Source organism: Opisthocomus hoazin, chromosome 2, assembly GCF_030867145.1.
Source record: "Opisthocomus hoazin isolate bOpiHoa1 chromosome 2, bOpiHoa1.hap1, whole genome shotgun sequence".
Lineage (NCBI taxonomy): Eukaryota > Metazoa > Chordata > Aves > Opisthocomiformes > Opisthocomidae > Opisthocomus > Opisthocomus hoazin.
The window spans coordinates 89,863,502-89,883,600 of record NC_134415.1 but is presented as its reverse complement, the minus strand read 5'-3'; the positions used below and the strand labels follow the sequence as shown (position 1 = coordinate 89,883,600).

The window sequence follows — 20,099 nt, the reverse complement described above, 5'->3', positions numbered from 1 at the left end:
CCACTGTATTCAGCTAGAAATCAAGTTTTGAGAGAGAAGCTCATGAATCTTCCTAAAAATAAAAAATGTGTGCCATTTTTACTAAATGAATGCTGCTGAGAGGCTTTTCTATACAATAAATTAAAGTTCATAGAGTTCTGTGTAGCCTTAAATTCTATCAAAACATCTTACATAGTCTCAAATAAGCATTTAACTTCTAGGAAAGAGACATTATAAACCACAGAAGACAGACAATTATGGAAACTGAGAAGCTTTATGCATCTTGTTAGCTCCGGTTTGATGTTAATCGGCAACATGAGAAACACCCTCACTGTTACACTTGTCCAAGACCATTCCAACCTTTACAGCTAACAAGAAAGTTACTCAGTCATACAGTCAATGTACACATTACATGGCAATAAGTTTATTAAGTCACTTCAACTTCTTTGACTGTTAGAAAAATCCCTAACTTCACTCTACTCTCCTCTGCCTTTTCATTCCACCAGGTATACATCCTCCTCCCTGGTCCTGGTCACCTCCCTGCCATTTCCTCATTTCTTGATCTATCTACTTCAATTTTCTCGCTTCTTTGTGCTCCCTGTCACTTTCAACACTATCATTCAGCCTCTCATTCACTATTAACCCTTCCACATTAACTCATAATCTTCCTCTGTACAGACTGATTATGAAGTCCTAATTTTGGATAATCTTAATATAAACATCTACCACTGTCATAAGTTTTGCAAAACACCAAACATGCCTGAAAGTGTTTTAATCAACTTTGCCACTTGTATCAACTTGCCAATATATCCACTCACCCATTACAGAACATGAAGAATGTACCTAAAGTTTTTTTAGCCAAGGCATTCAACTAAGAAGCTCCACTGACAAAAGGGTCGATGGATACATAAGAAAACTACCATCCTTTACAAGGTAGTAGGAATAGAAAACAGAGTTGAAAAACAGCGCCTAGAAGTTAAGATTGTTTCCTGTAGCATCTGATTAGAGACTGTAAATCACACTGAAGATTCTCCTGTTCTCCATCTTCTAGAACAGAGAATGAACATGTTCATTCTCTGCTCAGTAGTGCACCTTGATTTAGTGTCCGATTTTCACTCTGATTTCGTTCTGAGCAACCATAATACATTTCTGTTCATCACCAGGAAAAGACAGGCAAAGTGGTCTAGTCAGCATCCCCTGCGGCATTTGAACAGCTTTACACAGCTGTGGAAGTGATGAGTATTTCTAACAGAGCCCATTTGCTATCACTTCCAAAGATCAAACCCAGATCTTTGGAAGTATTTAGAAGCCCAGCCTCTACAGATTCCAGTTTGGCGGTACCATTGTGCAACAAAGCTTATATGGCAGCAAACAAGCTACCTGCCAAGGTCAGAAGAGAGCAGTGAATTCATGTAATTTGGTTCCAATTTAGGGAAATTTTGTACCCAGATTATGAAAACAATGGCTCTGGTTTTGTTGTTTTTCGTGTGGTTTTTTTTTCCCCTTGGGTGTTTTGGGGGAGTTGGGCTGGGGGTGGTTAATAAATTACATTTCTCTGCAATATAATTTCACCTTATTCCTATGCAGTAAGCACGATCTTCCTAATTTACATTCTTGGGTTTCTTCTAAACTGTGACTGCTACACATTTATTAAAGATCTTGAATACCAACTCGTACTGTGTTCCTCATAACAGAAAACCAAATTTCCCTACCTGGCAAATTTGCCATTTGATATTTATATAGAAGTTTGAAAATCCTCCTTCCCTGTGTGTATATAAGGCCCTCTCAGGCAAGTGTCATCAAGCTACAGAAAATCTAAGCTTTAATTCTAAGAAAGATTTCTAACCCTTCTGAGTAACGCGGACGAGTATAAATGATGCAATAGCTACAATCTCTGCTACAGTTCTACTCCACATCTTATGCTAAAGAAGTGATGCAGTAAAAACTGACTGCAACTCAACTTAAGCCTTCATACTTAATATGAAGATTTAATAATAAATTCTTTATGTTGAACTAGGTGATCTGACAGTAACACGGTGATATTTTACATAGATTTTTATAAAAGCATCTCAAGTCATTCGTATATCTAAACAAAACTATGTTTATGCTTTTGTTTGCAAACAAAACTATGATAATAATCATAAGTCCTCAATCGAATTTTCCAGTTAAATTCAAAATGTTGCTAGAACCTCGATACCTGATGATTACCTACTTCCAGAATTAAGTTCAAATTTGTCAAACAGTTTTGGAAAGTGGATATTTAAAAACACTTTCCAAATTAATTACCTGTATAACAGATGGTATTTCTTTAGGTTGAAAAACAGGTAAAAATCCTACAAATAAGAGCCCAGTATGTCAGAGCATAGACATCACATGGACTAATCTGAGAGAAATCAAAGTGAGCAACGTAAGACTTCAAATTTCCTACATATCCATGCTCAAATTTTGGCACATTTTTTATCTTTTCTTAAAACTTTAATTCCAGAGCACACCAGTTAAAAAGCTGCCCTTAATTTAGCTTAATTTTCTTTGACATGAACCTATCAACTCAATACATGACAGTAGCCACTAATTATTTCTGACTATGGTATGTTCAGATTGAGCATTAATTGGGACAGCTAGACTGTGTAAAGTGACCAAGGATTAACTAACATGAATCAACAGAAGGTGACTGAAAGACACTGCCAAGATGCTTCTCCTGTCTTTTCTTCAGTATCTTGCTAGCACTCTCCACGGCAAAACCAAAACAGACTGGGTTTTCGGTAGTTATAAAAAGTAGGCACCTGCAGAGATGGCGATGCCCAGGCAGGAAGGCTGAAGCAACCTAATGATTTCAGATCTAAGAGTTCAGAGGCAGCTCTTTTCATCAAGTACGTGACTGAGGTGCTACCACAATGCAATAAATGTGAAAATGTGCCATTCTGAAGAACATCGATACATAAAGAAGTAAACTGGAAAATAATGAGAGTCATGGATCAATTCACCTCACTCAGAATGTAGGGTCCCATTAACCTGAGTGAAACCAATCTCACCAACAGAAGAGCTGCAGATCTCATCAGCTTGTATTTGAGGTCACCTAGAAATTCTGGATGTCACAGTCCTACAACAAGAGGGTCATGACCAAACACTTGATGAATTTTAGTCCCCAGAAGCCGGAAAATCCTCGCTCAGCGAGATCATTACTATTACACTATCTGATCGGAATAAAATCATGCATACATGCTTACAAATTTGATTGAAATGCTAATTAAAACTAGAATATAACACATCTGGGAGACAGTACCAACATCAATAAACTCTAAAAATTATCTCTCAGTAAAACTGTTAGATGTCTGAATGTAAAATAGCAAAAAAAGGAGAGAAGACTGATGGTGTGCTATTAATTTTGCTAAGCTGTACACACTAAAAACTAAAAATCAATTACAATAAAGCAGCCAAAGAAATGAACCAAGCACTTTCCTTTTTTATTGTGCAGTAACTTCTTGTGCATGGTCACACTGAATGGAAAAGAATTACCTTGCAGTTACTGAATAAACAAACACACAAGCAGTGATGGCACAGCAGATGACATGCTGATGACCTGCATTCTTGCTTACTCTATGTTGCTATTTTTGAGAAGCCATGGCTCAAAAGACAGACAGACAAACAAACAAAAGCGACAACTTCTAGAGATGGAGAACTTGCTGAGAAGAGAAACAAAGAATAAAGAGTCATCATTTTTGTCATGGTCAAAAGCTAACAACCTAGGCTATCAAATCTCTTATTAGATACAAAGCAACGCATCTGCCAGCGATCAGGAAAAATATATAATGGAGATGAGCGATACAACAACGCTGTTATTTGAGTCAAGTTCAGAGAAATATAAGGAACTTGAGGGAAACCAGTTGCCCACAGAATGAACAACTGAAATTAAATACTGATAAATGCCCAATAATGAATACTGATGGGAAGATTAAGCCTATTGAGCTGTCTCACCACGCTCTAAATAAACCAGTAAACAGCAGTCAGTGTCTTCAGTTCCACAACCAAATGTCACCAAAAAATGTAGAAAACGATGTAGAAACGTGGGGTAGAAAACGCAGGAGTTGTGACTATTAAGCAAATCATGGCACAGTGCCATCTAGGATAGCACGCTGAGTAGCAAGTGCTGCGTTTTTGAAAAAATACCTTTAAATTATCACAGATAGGAAGATGAAAGGAGTGAAAACCAGAAAATGCTGTGGGAAAAACACATGGGGGTTGGAATTGCTGACCTTATAAAGGAAAGAACTTGAGAAAATTGAAAAGAGCAAATTTTGTTTGCTCTATCTCATACCAGGCAGGAGGGGAAACATCCATCTGCAGTCAGTACGGGAGGTAACTCACTGCCAAAAAAACGTGTGTTTGCATGATGCCCAGTTCCCTGCCGCTAGATGCCAGCAAGGCCAGATACCTGGCCACAGGCGAGATGGACACGCGTTACGGGAGAGAACACCCCAGATGACGGCAGTCCCTGACAGAACCTGAAAGGCACGTGAGACTCTGGGAGCGCAACACTTGGGACTCATCCCACAGCGAAACAGCTCGGGAACAGACCAGTGATTGACAGCTCGCCGCCAGTCGCCCCAGTAACAGGTCAACACGGGTAAACACCACGGCCTCCAGGGAAAAACAAGGAACCAAGCGAAGGAGGGAGGCAGAGGCTGCTCAGGGGACCCGCCGGGGCCGAGGACGGCGGCAGCTCCCGCACGGGAGAAGTTTCATCCCGAAACATCACCGGTGCGAAGCGAGGCCCCGGCGGGCAGGCCCCGGCGGGCAGGAGGGGGCCTGCAGTGCGGGAGGGAGCCGGGGGCTGCGGGGAAGGAGCCGCCCCGGGGGGAAGCCAGCGCCGGGAGGCCGGGCGGCCCGCCGGAGCTCAGCGGGGAGCGGCCGCCCGGAGCCTCCGCACCGGCACCGCCGCGGCCCCGGGACAAAGAGCCCCGGCCAGGCCGGAGGGCGAGGGGCCGCGGCGGCTGCAAGGCGCGGCGCTGAGGGGGAGCGGGGGCCGGCGGGCAGCGGAGGGGAGGAGGGGGCCGCCGCCGCCCCGGGGCGAGGCGAGGCGAGGCAGGACCGGGTCGGGCCGGGCGCTCACCTGCCACGGGCTGCCCTCTCCTGGGGCAGTGGAGCCAGCGCGGCGGGATCTTGTTGTAGGACATGGCGGGGCCGGGCGGCCGCCGCCGCTGCCCGCCCGCCCGCGGGGAAAGGGAGGGAGGGAAGGAGGGGGCGCAGGGCGGGCGCGGCCCGGGGCGCTCAGCGGCGGCGGCCCCTCGCCCGCGGCGCCTTCATTCAGACCCAGCTCCGCCTCAGCCGCCGCAAGCCCACAGCGCACCGCGGCGCCGCTTCCGCTTCCGGGCCGGGGCTCCGCTGCGGCGGCGCCGGGCCCCGCCGGCCGGGCCCGTTCCCCTGGTCCCCGGAGCGGGCGGGAAGCGGCTCCCCGCGGGCAGCGAGGAGGGCGTGTCGCCCGGCCACGGCAGCCCGGGGAGGGGAGCGGGCTGGTAGGGGCCCCGCCGAGCCAGGCCCGCGGGCCCGCCGTGATGGACGGGAGGTTCTCCTGCCCCTCTGCTCTGCCCTGGTGAGGCCCCATCTGCAGTGCTGTGTCCAGTGCTGGGCTCCCAGTTCGAGAAAGATGAGGAGCTATTGGAGAGAGTCCAGCGGAGGGCTACGAGGATGAGGAGGGGACTGGAGCATCTCTCCTACGAGGAGAGGCTGAGGGAGCTGGGCTTGTTCAGCCTGAAGAAGAGAAGGCTGCGAGGGGACCTAATATATGCTTATAAATATCTGAAGGGTGGGTGTCAGGAGGATGGGGCCAGACTCTTTTCAGTGGTCCCCAGCGACGGGACAAGGGGCAATGGGCACAAACTGAAGCACAGGAAGTTCCGTCTGAACATGAGGAAGAACTTCTTCCCTCTGAGGGTGACAGAGCCCTGGAACAGGCTGCCCAGGGAGGTCGTGGAGTCTCCTTCTCTGGAGATATTCGAGACCCGCCTGGACAAGGTCCTGTGCAGCCTGCTGTAGGTGACCCTGCTTCTGCAGGGGGGTTGGACTAGATGACCCACAGAGGTCCCTTCCAACCCCTACCATTCTGTGATTCTGTGACTGTGGAGGGGTCACCGGAGAGGAGGCAGCTGGGGGCTGCGTCTGGCCCGGGAAACGTCCTCAGCCGAAGAAGAAGAAGAAGAGCCAGAGGGCTGGGCAGGCGTGCCTGCCCTGCTGCTGGCTTTCTCTGGATGTGCCCTTACAGCTGGGGCTGGAGGTGGGCGCAGAGGGATCCCGCTCCAGCTGATAGTGTGGCTGTTCTGGTCCGCAGGGAAAAGGGTTGCTGGTGTAGCAAAGGTGCCCCGTACTGCACCCTCTCTTTCCTTGCTGAAAAGGCATGGCCACAAAGATCAGGCTTGCGGATAGGCTCACGTAACAGAAGCCATGTTTCTGTACAGAATCCCAGTGAAAAGTCTCCATGGGCTGAAAGCGGTCCGCTCGCACAGACTCGGCTGAAGACTCATAGCCTGGCAGTGTTTGCATCCATTAAAGGAGTATTTAAGGTGGGGGGGGGTTTAACCCAAGCTGGCAGCTAAGCCCCACACAGCCACTTGCTCGCTCCCCCCTGCAGCAGGATAGGGGAGAGAATCAGAAGGGTGAAAGTAAAAAAACTCATGGGTTGAGTTAATCTCAAAAGAAATAAAGGAATTCATTCACTGCTTCCCTTTGGCAAGCAGGGGTTTAGACATTTCCAGGAAATCAGGGCTTCATCGCTCACAATGGTTACTTGGGAAGAAAAACACCATCATTTGCAAATGTCCCCCCCTTCCTCCGTCTTCTCCCTGTTTTTACTGCTGAGCACAACATCTTACAGTCTGGGATATCCCTTTGGTCGGTTGGGGTCGGCTGCCCCAGCTGTGTCCCCACCCAAATTCTTGTGCATCCCCAGCCTGCTCGCTGTCGGGACAGTGTCAGAAGCAGAAAAGGTCTTCATGCTGTTCAAGCACTGTTCAGCAATAGCTAAAACATCCCTGTGTTATCAATCAATCAGGACTGTTTTGGTCACAAATCTAAAATGCAGCACCCTATGAGCTACTATGAAGAAAATTAACTATCCCAGCCAAAACCAGTACAGGTGGCTTCAGTGAAGCATTATGAAACAACAGCAACAGATTATTTTCATAGCTTGTTTTCCAGTTACTTACATTTCAGTACTGTTCTGTCCGGGCTTCCTGTTTTTCCGTAAGCCAGGTGTGCTGCCTTTGCAAGTCAGTAGGTGCAACAGCTTGCAGAACTAACCACTATTGTGTGTACAGATACAATAGGAAGCCCTTAGGTCCTATGAACACATCAAAACAATGGAAATAATTTGATCTAAAATTTATGACAAACTTCATTATACAGTGACTATGCTTCCTGCTGCATTTTATCACTCTAGATTTTATTAGATGTAGTTTCTTCCCTAGAATATCCTCTCATAGTAATTGAGGTAGTCAGTTAAGTAGTTTGCATATCTGAGTCAGGTTCTCATACTACATTAGAAGTTTCTGAATTTTGTCCTCCAAGGCCTTTGTCGTCACTAGATACTCTCACTCTAGCTAAAGTTAGAAGCCTTGCTACAGCGAAAGACTATTTATATTATTTTCCCTAACTGTGAAATACACTTCCAATAAATGTTACTCTGTGATGCTTAAACTGAGGTGCTGATTTTTCCTTTACAGAGCAAACAAGCAACAGTCAGACACCAGGTGGTGCTGAGGACCAGCCAGAAAAGAAAGTAAAACCTGAGTGCAAGGAGTGTTCAGAACGAGCAAGAAGCAAAGAACGACTGCAAGATACTCCGTTTCTGATGTCAGTAAATTAGGAGCAACGTACAGTAACAACAGCAGTATGGAAAAATTTGGAATGAAACCATATGCAGAGGTGAAGAATAGTACAAAAATATGTCATGAATGAGCAATAATTTGTGTTCTCGTCATCTAGCTTTGAGATTCTGGTATGCTTTTAAAACAAACTTAACAGCTACAGAGCAAAAATATCGCATGAAGATGTATAGTTAAACTGGGAGGAGATGTACATCTGTTTTTATTTACCAATGCACAAGGCAAATAAAATATTTGAAATTCTAAGTGTAAGGTAGGGAGTTAAAATGAAGCGTACAGCCAAAATGAGCTTAGCCAGGCATCATCCACAGTTTATCTTTTGGTGGTTCCGGGGTTGGCTGAGCTGAGTTGCGTGAGTCCCTCTGGCAGACCAGCGTGACGTGAGAAGCCACTCAGCTGAGCACCTTCACCACGCTGGAGGGCTTTTCCTGAGTTGTGACACTTAGGTCTGTTTGCCACATTCCATCTTGCTCCACATCAGGTACCAAAAAAGATGACTGTTTGAAGCCAGTTGTTGAATGAGAAAGGAGGAAGAAGGTTGTTTCTTCTTCTCTCCCCCCAACACTACAGTGTCACAGCTGCTGTTGACTAGGATGAGTGGTGGTCTGTTGATCAGTTGATGGTGACATGGGAATGGTGGGTTTTGGCTAGATTTTAAGAGTGAATATGCTATAAATGTGACACGAGAAGGTGGAATATAGGACGGGAAGTATAGAAACATGGAATAATCCCTGTTGCTGTCTGAACAGTGTTCAGTCTGTTTTCTTAGGGAATATTACGTGGGGAAAATTCAGTCACCCAAAAGATCAGTATTCTCCAGCAGGGTAATAGAGTATTCACATGTTTGAGGACGTGTTGCTGCATTGCGTCCCACAGATACAACACAGATTTCAAGTGACTCTGTTTACCCTTAACCTGCTCTGGAGAACCTGATTATTTACAGCTGATGTTACGTGTTGTGCATATATAGGTTGCCATGCTAGACACTTTGAAACAGTTTACGCAGGCATAGGATGATGTTCGCGTGTGACATCAAACAGTCTTTGTGAACAGACACACTTTCCTGCTTGATGTTGTGACATTCATAGTTAAGATGACTTTTTCCTGGCGTACCAGCAGAAGGCACCGAGTTCCTCGAGTCCTTGTGTGACTCCCAAAAGCCTACATAGATGTGTTTGAATGGGGTTGTTTCAAAGATTGCTTTGAGAAGGCAACTGCAAGTGTTTTAATAGCCTGTAATATGACATTCCTTCTTTGCTGTATATTGATTCTCTTTTACCTCAAGGCATTCAGATGCCTGTATCCTTACTCAGATTTCTGCTCACCAATTTAAATCCTTTTTCTGGCAGAGCAGACAGCGCGATCAAGAAATCATTTTCCCAGGATGGGGTTCATCCTCTGTGCCATGGGTATGTTGACTTCCTTGGTTTCAGCTCAGCCACACTGTTTCAGGTCATGGAGAGCTGTATTTGTGTACTCCTTTGACTTAAAACCATAAAGAACACCCACACACCAGACCTTCCACATACTCTTTTTTTCTAATTGCAAAATGAACATTTACCCAAATTGTTGCTGATGAACAAGCTTACGCTTTTAATGTCATATACTAATAATGTAAGTAGCTAGATAATTTACTTCTTCTACATCATGTGGATAAATTAGGAATTCTGCCCAAAGGAAGAACCCATAGCATTGCCCTCTTCTGTACTAATACAGGTCAACAACCTTATTACTGTTCTGTTTCAGTATAACATAATTTTCCATGTGTTCACAAAGTAATAATGAATATAATAAGAAAATAAAAACATCCCTCAGGGTGTTCTATGAAACAGACATTTCTGACTATCTAGTAAATACATTTTCTTAAAAAAACAAAGATCAAACATCATTTTCTAAACTGAGACTACAACAGGATTTATTTAATTGAAAGTAATTTTGAAAGAAGCTAATGTATGCAAACATGATTCATACATTATTATTTTTCCACTTCATGGTATAGGTGTTCACCTGGAAAGCAACTTGATGCCACAAACTTGTAAGTGATCGTATACGGAACATAGCAAAATATGGTTTTATTTACCAATTCACTTAATTCATTCCTTGCTTATTGGTTTTAATGGTGATGGGAAACTGACTTGTGACAAAATGGATTAGTACAATGTTCCTTTATGACTGATTTACTTTCAGCATGCATGAAGCTTTTGTGGGGGGGTGAGTACTGTATAAATCTGAATAAATATTTTAACTTTTTTGTTACTGTAGTCGTATTTAATGCCAACAGTACTTAGATTCTAATAGTATCAGAGGAAAAAAAAAACTAAAAACAGTACAATGAAAACGTACTTTTAGATTTAAGTAAAAGTTAAAATTATAGTTTTTATGGTGAAGTTCTCTAATACATATGTAGGTCTCTACGCTTAAAAATGCTGAGTATGCACTAACTTAAAAAATGCTAGGAGCTCAACGTTTTTTAATTTGTGCCTATTTGTCTGCTGCCAACGAATAATTAAGAACCTAACTTCTGAGACAAATTATTTTTCTGAGGTTGAAAATCAAAATAAGATTTTAAAAAAGAAAGTTATTTTATTCCTTATGTGTATACAATGCCAAAAAGGGATGTTGAAATAGAGTTTTGAGTGCTGCGATACATTTGAGAAAATAAAATGTCATTTACAATGTTCGTCCTATAGGGGAGACTCTATAAACGAGAAACAAAATTACCAGTCTTTAATCTTCAAGGCATTAGGGGGCAGCACGACCTCACAGACTTACTGTCATATAAGTTAAAGTACGGTTACTTTTCCGGTCCAAAGTAAATGGGAAACAGCATAAATAGCAAAGCCAACTCCTGGAGTCATTCCCTAGTGTGAGATTATGATACAGTTCTTTAATAAAATTTCCAACAGAAGACAACCATGACATTTAGTAGAATATAGACCACTCTCTCCTTTCTGTGAGAGTAATAAAACGAACAGAATAATGGATGCAATATAAGCATCTTGCTTTCAAGTCTGTATTTAAATCTTAAATTTTCCTTCAGGGTTTCACTCTGGGAATACGACATTTTCAGCTCAAGCCTCTGAGGCATTACAGCGCGAGTTCAACCTGTAGAACTGACATCTCTGTAGAGGCAGAGAGCACACAGTGACCTTGGGACAGAGCTGCTTTAAATCCAGGTCCCTGAATTGGGTATCATGCTCGGGGCAGTCACCATAAGCTGCCAGCCTACACCACCAAGCATGTGTGTGCTGTAATGATGACGTGTAAATCTGACACCACTACAGGGGGCATTAACAGTCTTAGCTCTGGCCTGCAGACATGGCAGATGATTTACTTGGCAGGTGATCTGGGAAGGAATTGGAAAGGCGTGTGTTTGCGCACAGGGAAGGCGGCGTCTGTCGGTCCAGAGGGTTGCTGTTCTGGAGAAGGGACGACAGCAAAGACTTCAAGCACCGACTTGCAGGCCTGAAAAACAAGATGCCTTGCTATTGCTCCTCTGCAGCTGAGATGATGGTGTGCTTGATGCGACAGAGATAAGCAGCTGGACAGCAAGCTTACAAGCAAGATGCCTGTCATTCCTTGGAAGACTAACACTGGTCTCCTTAGAGTTCTCCTGGTTTGACCTAGACACCTGAGGCTTTACTCACACCAGCTGTGGAGGATGATTTTCAATGGAAATCAATGCCATAAAAAATACCCAGATGTAACATTTAAGAATATATATGGTCGACTGCATAAAATTAAATCATATGGTAGTAGTGTGCTTTGAGTATGGATAAAGTAATCAACCAACTAAAATTTCACGATGGAAGATGACTAGCAGTAGGGACAAGTATGACATAATACACGAGTGTCCTGGTTTTGGCTGGGATAGATTTGCTTTTCCTCCCAGTAGCTGCTGGGTTTTGGATTTGGTATGAGAAGAATATTGATAATACACTGATGTTTTCAGCTGTTGCTAAGAAATCATGGACTTTTTCCAGTCTCCCACATTCAGCCGACGAGCAGGTGTGCAGGAGCTGGGAGGGAGCACAGCCAGGCAGACAGCCAAGCTGGCTCATGGAAATATTCCATACCATAGACGTCATGCTCAGTTTGCGAATGGGGGTTTGCCGGGGGGCAGGAATCCTCTTTTTCCCAAGAGTTCAAATTTTTTCACTAAATCCGTGAAATCTGCGCGTTCCGCAATCGCTGCTCAGGGACTGGCTACGCAATTGGTTGTTGGGCAGTGAGAAAAATTGTATTGTGTATTGCTTGTTTTGCATATTCTGTTATTAGTTATGACTTGCTTTGTTGTCTTATTAAACTGTCTTTATCCCAACCCACAAGTTTAAGTTTTTTCCATACCCCTGCCCATCCCGCTGAGGGGGGAGGAGTGCGCGAGCGGCTGCGTGGTCCTATTTGCCAGCTGCCAGGTTAAACCGTGATGAGAAACTCATCTAATTTCTGTCAGTGGAAAGCATGACTCATAGCCTTTGGAGCTGGGCTGGGGAGTGACTGGATCCCACAATGTAAAACAGTGTTCCGTTGCTACACTTTCTAGTTTCTCTACTGCCTGCACATGGACACCTTAGTAAAAATCTTGCCCTGAATGGAGGCTGTGGTTAAAAGTAATGGAGTAACTGAGGTGCTGGTTGGGGCGAGAGGCAGATTAGGGCAGTCGGTACCTGCCAGAGGGTTATCGCTCCTCTACAGCCTGAAGTAGCCAAGAGAGAGTCAGCGTTTTGGCCTAACACCTGCATACATGATGATCAAGTTCTGGGGTGCTGTACTGGCAGAGATCTTTTTCTCAGGTGATCAGTCACAAAAGGAAAAGGCTGTTACCCATAGGCACTCTCTCAGACCTCCTGCATCATAAGTTTGTGCCTATGGATATGTGTACTATAGATATACATGAATATACAGCCTGTGAAGAATAATACATGTATGAGCTATAATATAGTACCTGAGAAAATACATACAGACCTGTTTTTATTTACACGGGTTTATAGCACAAAACATGTGTAACATACTGTATAAATGTAAACAAAGACCACAGTCTCTCTCTCTCCTGAGGCGTTTGCAGTCCTCAAAATACCCCAAGAAACTGGCCAAAGGCAAAAGAAAGGAATATGGAGTCAAGCAAAGTGATCAGCCTGGCAGCCACACAGGCTTTTTAAAATCAGAACCGAATATATATTTATATTGTATACAAATTAAATCATGGTAAAATACACGTATGCTTATGTGTATATCTATAAAATCAGATGTTCAAACGTTGCCCTGGTGAGGTTAGTTTTGCTTTCTGTCAGTATGCGTTGTGGAACAAGCTTTACAAGAATGCATGCTGCTCTTCCTGAACAAAGCCTCACTCAAAAGGAAGTAGAGAGCAAGAGGAATATCCTAGCATATACATCTGCAGCATTACTGACTTGGGGAACCTTAAGAATAAATTGCCAAATGTCATTTTAGACCGTGACACTGTATAGGTTGTAAATTCATGTCTTCCAAGCATTCCTTAGAGAAAGGATTTTTTTTTTTTTCATTTGAAATATGTTTGTCATTCTCTAGAAATACTCTTTTTCACATTCTCACCGCTGTAGGCTTCACAGCACAGTGATGACTTACGCTGGGCATTATGGAATGGACTTTGCCTCAGAGAACGCAGTGCCTGTGGTCCATTGCTGTTCGTACAGCTATGGTTGAAATCCATGCCACTTCTTTCCACTGCTGGTTTTAACTGCTGTAACTAGGTTAAGATTAGCACAAAAAAACCCCTATTATTCTTGTACTCGCACCTTCACTCAGTGTGGGTATGAAACTGTTCTTGTGCAGATGGACTTTTAGGGAGTTACTCAGGGAGATGAAGGTCCTTGAGAACAGGAAGGAGGTACGAAGATGACTATTTGCCTGAAATGAATTTCCTAGATCTCTGAGTAGGCTGAAGTTTTGAGGTTTGGCTAACAACCTTTAGGCACTGGAAGGCTGCAGGCCGTTACTGGAAAACGTTAACACTTCTTCAGAAAAGTTACTTTGTGAATTCCAGTTACCTACCTCTGCTCTACAGAAACTGCTTTTCAAAAATCCCTTTGAGGAGAAAAATCTCCACATATCCTTCCACGTAATGGGAGTTAGATCTGCTAAAATCAGTTTAGTATAGTATTTTTTACTATAATTGGATGTTCTGTCAGAGACCCGCTACGTGACACATGATAAGCTTTCTCAACTTCAGTGGAAGACTTTTTATCAGTCTCAGCAGACTGTGACTCAGGCCCTACCTATACTTTGAATCATGTCCCGTAACATTGAGAATTAGAAAGACGTGCCAGCAAACGTTGGTACACAACAGCAGAGAGTCATGAATAGAACTAAAGTGATTATTAAATGTCAATTATTGAATGATGACACAGAGAGTCTCAAATGAGTATAAACAGTATGGGCACAATGTTGGTTACACACAAGGGTACGCTGGTTTAAAATTGGAAGCCTGTTTTGATTGTTTGTATCTCAGATGCAAAGTTTTGATTACCACAGAGGGAGCAGGTAGAATGAAAACATGAGGTATTTCGTCCTGAAACTCAACCCACTTCATTATTTTCTATTCTTCTCTGCACTGCAGTTTGTACCAGCTTTGAAACAGGTAGAGCTGTTGCTAGGTAATCTTTTTTACCCACTTGGTAGCTGAACTTTCAGCCACGCAGAAAAGAGGTTTTATATACCTAATGACATAAAATTAAATCTAAGGCATTGTTTAATGACTGTTTCCAGTGCAACCCTGCTTCTAGCTATGGGCCTCTTTCCTGGGAGCAACCCAACTACCAGCCCAAGCAATGCGCTTCTGCAGGCTGTAGGTCAACACGATTTGGGTGGCAGTGGCTGCACCACCTCCCCCCCCCGCCCCGAGCACCTTCCTTATCTCAGCTGTGAGCACAGTGGGCTCGCGCAGCCGTTATTCTCCGTGTTGGTTCCTCCCCAAGGCAGGGGACGGATGTGGCCAAAGAGCAAACAAGCCTCCCCCTCCCTCCTGGCTGGGCTCAGCTGGGTCGAGCTCCTCGCTCGGTTCATTTTGTGGCTGCGCCAGCAGCACGGATAAACTCAGGGGGAAATGCAGCCGGTGGTCAGGAACAAGTGGGCAGCGCTGGGCCAGGAAAGGGGCTCTTCAGGCTGCCTCAACACAGCTGGCATCGTCGCCAAGTATCCAAACATGGTCTCAGCTTCTCTCAGATTTGTGATCTACCAAGGAGCTGAAGGAAATCTGGGTCAGTTTAACATGTGAAGCTGACCTAATCAAAGCACACAACTGACAGTATTAATCCAGATCTTGAAACAAACATTCCACTCATACTTTAATAGAAACACCGTGTGAGAATTTTATTGCTGTATCTTTTAAGATTTCCAATGTGGAAAAGACCAAGTTCAACCCAGGACAGCTCTCGGATAACCACAGTGAGCAAACTATGGTTACATCCACCGTTGTTCCTGATCTGGCTGTGTTCTTCTCCATCTGTTACTGACATCCACTGTCACCATAAGAAGTTTTTTTCACCTTTGGGTGGCAAAACCACACGTACAAAAATTGGCGATTGCTTGCTCTTTTTAATGGGGTGTGCGCTAGAAAGGATGGTTCAATTACATTAATGATCTGATTAATGTTAAATATTATTTCCTTCTACATGAACCATGATATCCAAAAGCATGATAAATAAATGTGCATCCAGTTTTGACAGTATTAATCACCTCAGAGATAAAGCAATTTCTGTCACTGAAGGAGACAGTGGCTGCAGTGAGTACTTGTCAGCCCCGTGGACCCACCCTGGCAGGTCTACGGCAATACAGGCAATCTAACACCTCACCTACTTCTCTTTTCTTCTTACTGCTAGAGAAGCAACCTGAAGCCATGCTTGCAGATCTCCCTGTGGGATCTCCGATCCTTTTCTGCGCTAGGGGCATGCTGCTTCTGCAGCGACTCACAAAACTGCTATTCTTCTGCACTAAGAATTCACTTTCAACGCTGCCTGGTACCGAGTAGGTTTCCAAAATACAAGCAGCATTTCAGCCTACCAGCACACCAGCTGTGCCAACATGATGTATGCGCAAAGTATATCTGTTGATTTACATTGTTAGAGGTAGTTTCAAAGAGCAGTGCTAACTGGAAAAATGATCTACTGACCAAGGACTGCTGGGAATGCAAAAAAGGGCTCCCCTGTGGCATTCCCCAAGGGAACTAAGAAGAAATAGAAAGGCATCAGAATGAAAAATCCTAATAAATAAAATGGTGTAATAGAGATACCTTTTGATAGGACTCCCCCGTGTCTGCACCATCCAGCTGCCTTTTTACAGCAGTAGCACACAACGTCAGAGGCAGGGTATCGAGCAGGCAGCAGTGACAAGCCACGCCGCTGAAGGTACGTTGTGTAACGAGGAGCTGAGTGCCTATGTCCAACCCAGGAAACTTTTGTTTCCAAAGTATTATGCAAATAGCTATCATCGAGATCTTTAAATCAAGGTCTCACTTACAGATTCGTAGAGAAACAAATGAAGTTTTGTCCCAGTCTTTGTTTTGTCTGTTAGTGAAACTGAACTATTTCTGAGACAAAGTATTCATCCCTATCTCAAATCAAAGCTTATAAATAATCAAGGACAAAGACAAAGTGCATTTGATTCCACAGCCATAAATGCTGCTGAATGAATGCTGCAACCAAAAATGTCTACAGTGCTACGTAAATTCCAGTAGTCACCAAGTTACACAATTTTTCTGGTTTATATTAACACATATGGGAAACATGTTCCGTGACTCCTGCTTTACTGAATGTCCAAATCAGTTACCTCTCTTACTCATGGTTCATTTAAAGCATAAGAAACAGACCGTGGCGGTTGGTTGGACTGAAGTCTTTGCAATCATTGCTGATAGGTATTTTAATAAACAGATTGTACGTAATTATTAAGAACTGCATAGCTGAGCATTATTAAAACTTGAATTTTAACAACTGTTAACTTTTTACAGCTATTCAACTCAGTACAGCCCAATACTCATTTTTGTTTTAAAACAGACATTTTAACACTTATGTAGAATTAGTCCTTTGGCTGTGACTTGCATTTGTCCACTGACTGTGCAGCACTGACAGTTAGGGAAGAATAATCTTGTTAAAAAGGAATATATTTGCCATACTAAAGTATCTACATGTGAATCTTGGTGAACAAATGGGAGGAACTGGCTTGGCATCACCTGAACTCCAAATACTCGAGCTCATCCTTCTTTACCACTGTTCCTTCCCAAAGTTTGTTGCAAGTAATAAATATAACACATCCTATAAAGTTTTGTAACGTCCACAAAAATACATAGAGCTCCTTGTGAAGTCAGTGAGAGCCCTGTGTGTGTATGTGCCAAAAGGAAGGCAGGGAGACCAGAATTCTGTTTAGCAGTCGCCTTACTCCAGTTATTTGCTTCATCTTTCTATGATTAAAAGGAAAAACAACATAGTTTGCTTTGGGGACTTGCATGTGTTTTATAAACATTGCATCACCTCACCATGTCACATGGTATTTGATAGTCTGCAACGCCGCCCTCGAGAGCCTGTGTAAACAGCAGCTGATTGATTTTCCCATCTCTTAAGAGCTACATCACAGCACACACGGTTATACCAGTATTATTTCACAAGTAGTTTGTTCAGTTTTATTTGCATTTGTTGGCGTATTTTTAAAATAGATCAGAACCAAATAGTAAGACCTAGCTCTCTCCTGTTACAGGTGTTTTTCTGTCATGCCTTCTGTTTCCTGTAATAAGTAGAAATCCACTGTCTTTGTAGTTTCTGACTTGCCTACTCCCAAGGGTCGATTTACAAACAAGACAGCTGATGGTGGGTATTCTGAATACAAGGAGCATTGCAGAAGACAGCAGCAAGGAAGTCATAGCAAAAGAAAGCGTAAGGTTAATTTAGTGAGACACTTCAAATGATAAAGGAATGGGTGACATCAAAAGAGACCAGGTCAGGCTGGCAGCAGAAGCTAGCCTCGGCCAGGGCTTGCAGACGACCATGCTGAATTTGAGGCAGAACAGGAGTGAAAAGCAAAGGCAGCTGAAAGCGACGTAACTGAGCTAAAGAAGGTTGGTGCCTTGGTAGTACGATAACCCCACTGATGTCATAAGTCATGCAACTGAAGACAGAAGATAAGTGGGATCAAATAAGAACGCTGAGAACTAATGAGAGGTCCTGAACAAGCTTTTGCCAGGGGAAAGGCGGCACAGCTGGTGGCTGTAGAAAATGGAGGGGGGGAAACTGTTACAACTGCCCAGTTGCTCTGATTAGACAACAGAAAGCTGATGACATCAGAGCTGGAGAGGTGAAAGCCTTGTAGTTGCACATCTGTTTCTTCAAAGAGGGAAACAAAACGGAGCTAGATCCATATCACCAACTATAAATGGCATGCGGGAAGAGTTTTGGAAAATGGAAAATCCCAGTCTTGCTCAGCAGTGAGAAACTCCCCTCTCCTTCCAGCTGAGGGCACGTCACTGGAAAGTCCCAGCCCGAAAAAAAAAATCCACCGAGTAAACAAATTGCGTAGGCAGCGAAAACAGAAAGAGGAACAAAGTCAAATGATACTTCGACTTTAAAGGAGTTTATTTTCAGGTTAGCATTTCCTTGAATGGCAACAGTTCAAGTTCAGACAAGAAAAATCTCGTTACAGTGCAAATGGCTGGTAAACGTCACTGCTGGTACGAGGCCAAGGAAAGCAAGCTCATTTATGAAAAAGCTAAGGTTTCAGCTTGGGATTTTGGGGATTCTCTGCTACTGAGTGTAGTCAAATGATCCCAGTAACAAACCAGATACCCAGGATTACTACACCGCTGTACAATTAGAAATGATTGCCTGGTCAGTTTGTGGAATTTTTTCCCCCTTCATTTACATGTACTTCCAGACAACGAAGCTGCCCTTAACAAAGCGCTTCCTAATAACTCACTGGGCACGGCTGTTTGTTTTACACTGCAAGTTCAATGCTGGGAATTTTTCCAGCATTGTCCATCAAGAAAAACAAGGAAAAACCATGGTTCGTCACACTGAGACCAGAAACACAGTGTCAGAGAGAATTCTAGGATTCTTCCCTCTCTAACTAGTATTCACGTAAATACAAATACTGACATAAGTTATTACCCTTCTCTGCAATAAATCAACTTTCAACACAGATACTTCACAGTAATTAATCACAGCAACATTAACTCAAATTCTGCAACCAATTACAGTGACAGTGCTTTCTAGCTGTAATCTAGGAAAATAATCAAGTTAGTTGTAACTCTGCTTTTCTGCTCTCCCAGTTAATGAATGTTGCCGCATCCTGACCAACTACATCGCCGTTGAACCCTGCTAGCAAACAACAGATGCCAGTTTTGGAAGTGTTGCATGGACTACCCCATCTCCAACCCTATCTGTATTGTAAATAAAATGTAGTACTGCATTTTCTTTAAACTCAGGTTCTCTTAAGACTCATCAGGATTCAACACTACTGCGAGAGCCATCTCAAGCATGTTATCCTTGATAGCCAATAACTATCGTTATTTATGAAACTGCCAACCTATTCACATCCTCTCCGATTTGGGAGGAGGATCAATTAGCAGTCTTTGAAGGGGCAGATGTATGGGGTTTTTCAGTTTGGGGTTGTTTTTGCATTGCTTCTAATATGTACAAGTAGTAGGAAGGAAATAGAACTTCAGAGAAGTTTGAAATTTTGATTCTTTACCATTTTTCCTGTCGCCAGATACGGTACTATTGTTATAACGGGGGGCAGGAGGATCTTCATTTCTAAGGTGGAAGCTCAGGGCCCAAGCCCACTGATCACATCTCTACTTCTGGAGCTTTGGACAGCAGACAGTAACGATGACAAAAGCTTCCCCCGGGCACCAAGCTGGAGCAGCAGCTGTGAAACCCAGCCGAGTTTCAGTTCCTGCATCCGATGCAGTAACTGTGTTAGGCTTTCTAACCGAAAAATGTCATGAATCTCTCTCTTCCGAAAACAGAAGTGGAGACAACGTTCACACAAAATGTACTAACTGGACCGTTCGTAATTTTTATAGGAATGTCCTCTTCTCAAAGCAATTTCCTGGCAATAAAAGCTGGCTGTGACAGCAACATAAGCACGCTCTGCTGATCTTTTAAAGGTTTTTTTTCAGGTGTACACACCGGTGCTGATCAGGACAAGGTAGCGCAGCATCCGACAGCTAGAACTTGTCTTCTGTTGGATGACACCTGTTGCAAGAGGCCTCTATCTTAC

General features: G+C 43.6%; 1 protein-coding gene and 2 long non-coding RNA genes across 5 annotated transcripts in view; 1 reads left to right on the top strand and 2 right to left on the bottom strand.

Moving 5' to 3' along the window:
* Window positions 1-5,294, bottom strand: part of RNGTT (RNA guanylyltransferase and 5'-phosphatase) — a 195,156-nt gene extending 189,862 nt beyond the window's left edge. The window contains exon 1 of the mRNA XM_075414382.1: window positions 5,090-5,294. Within this exon, the coding sequence (XP_075270497.1) occupies window positions 5,090-5,153 (64 nt within the window). The 5' untranslated portion in view covers window positions 5,154-5,294. The remainder of the gene's footprint in view (window positions 1-5,089) is intronic.
* Window positions 4,652-12,171, top strand: LOC142360591 (uncharacterized). Of its 3 annotated transcripts, none has more exons than XR_012763221.1 (5): window positions 4,652-4,737; window positions 7,695-7,896; window positions 9,206-9,265; window positions 9,856-9,891; window positions 10,897-12,171. It is a non-coding gene; the product is annotated as an uncharacterized LOC142360591 (long non-coding RNA). The 3 variants fall into 3 exon arrangements; XR_012763220.1 differs by lacking the exon at window positions 4,652-4,737 and adding an exon at window positions 5,374-5,569 and having other exon boundaries at window positions 11,198-12,171; XR_012763219.1 differs by lacking the exon at window positions 4,652-4,737 and adding an exon at window positions 5,374-5,569.
* Window positions 12,172-15,156: 2,985 nt separating this feature from the next.
* On the bottom strand, window positions 15,157-16,513 carry LOC142360592 (uncharacterized). Its single transcript, XR_012763222.1, has 2 exons — window positions 16,126-16,513; window positions 15,157-15,446 (listed from the first exon to the last, which is right to left on the bottom strand). It is a non-coding gene; the product is annotated as an uncharacterized LOC142360592 (long non-coding RNA).
* Window positions 16,514-20,099: the final 3,586 nt, after the last annotated feature.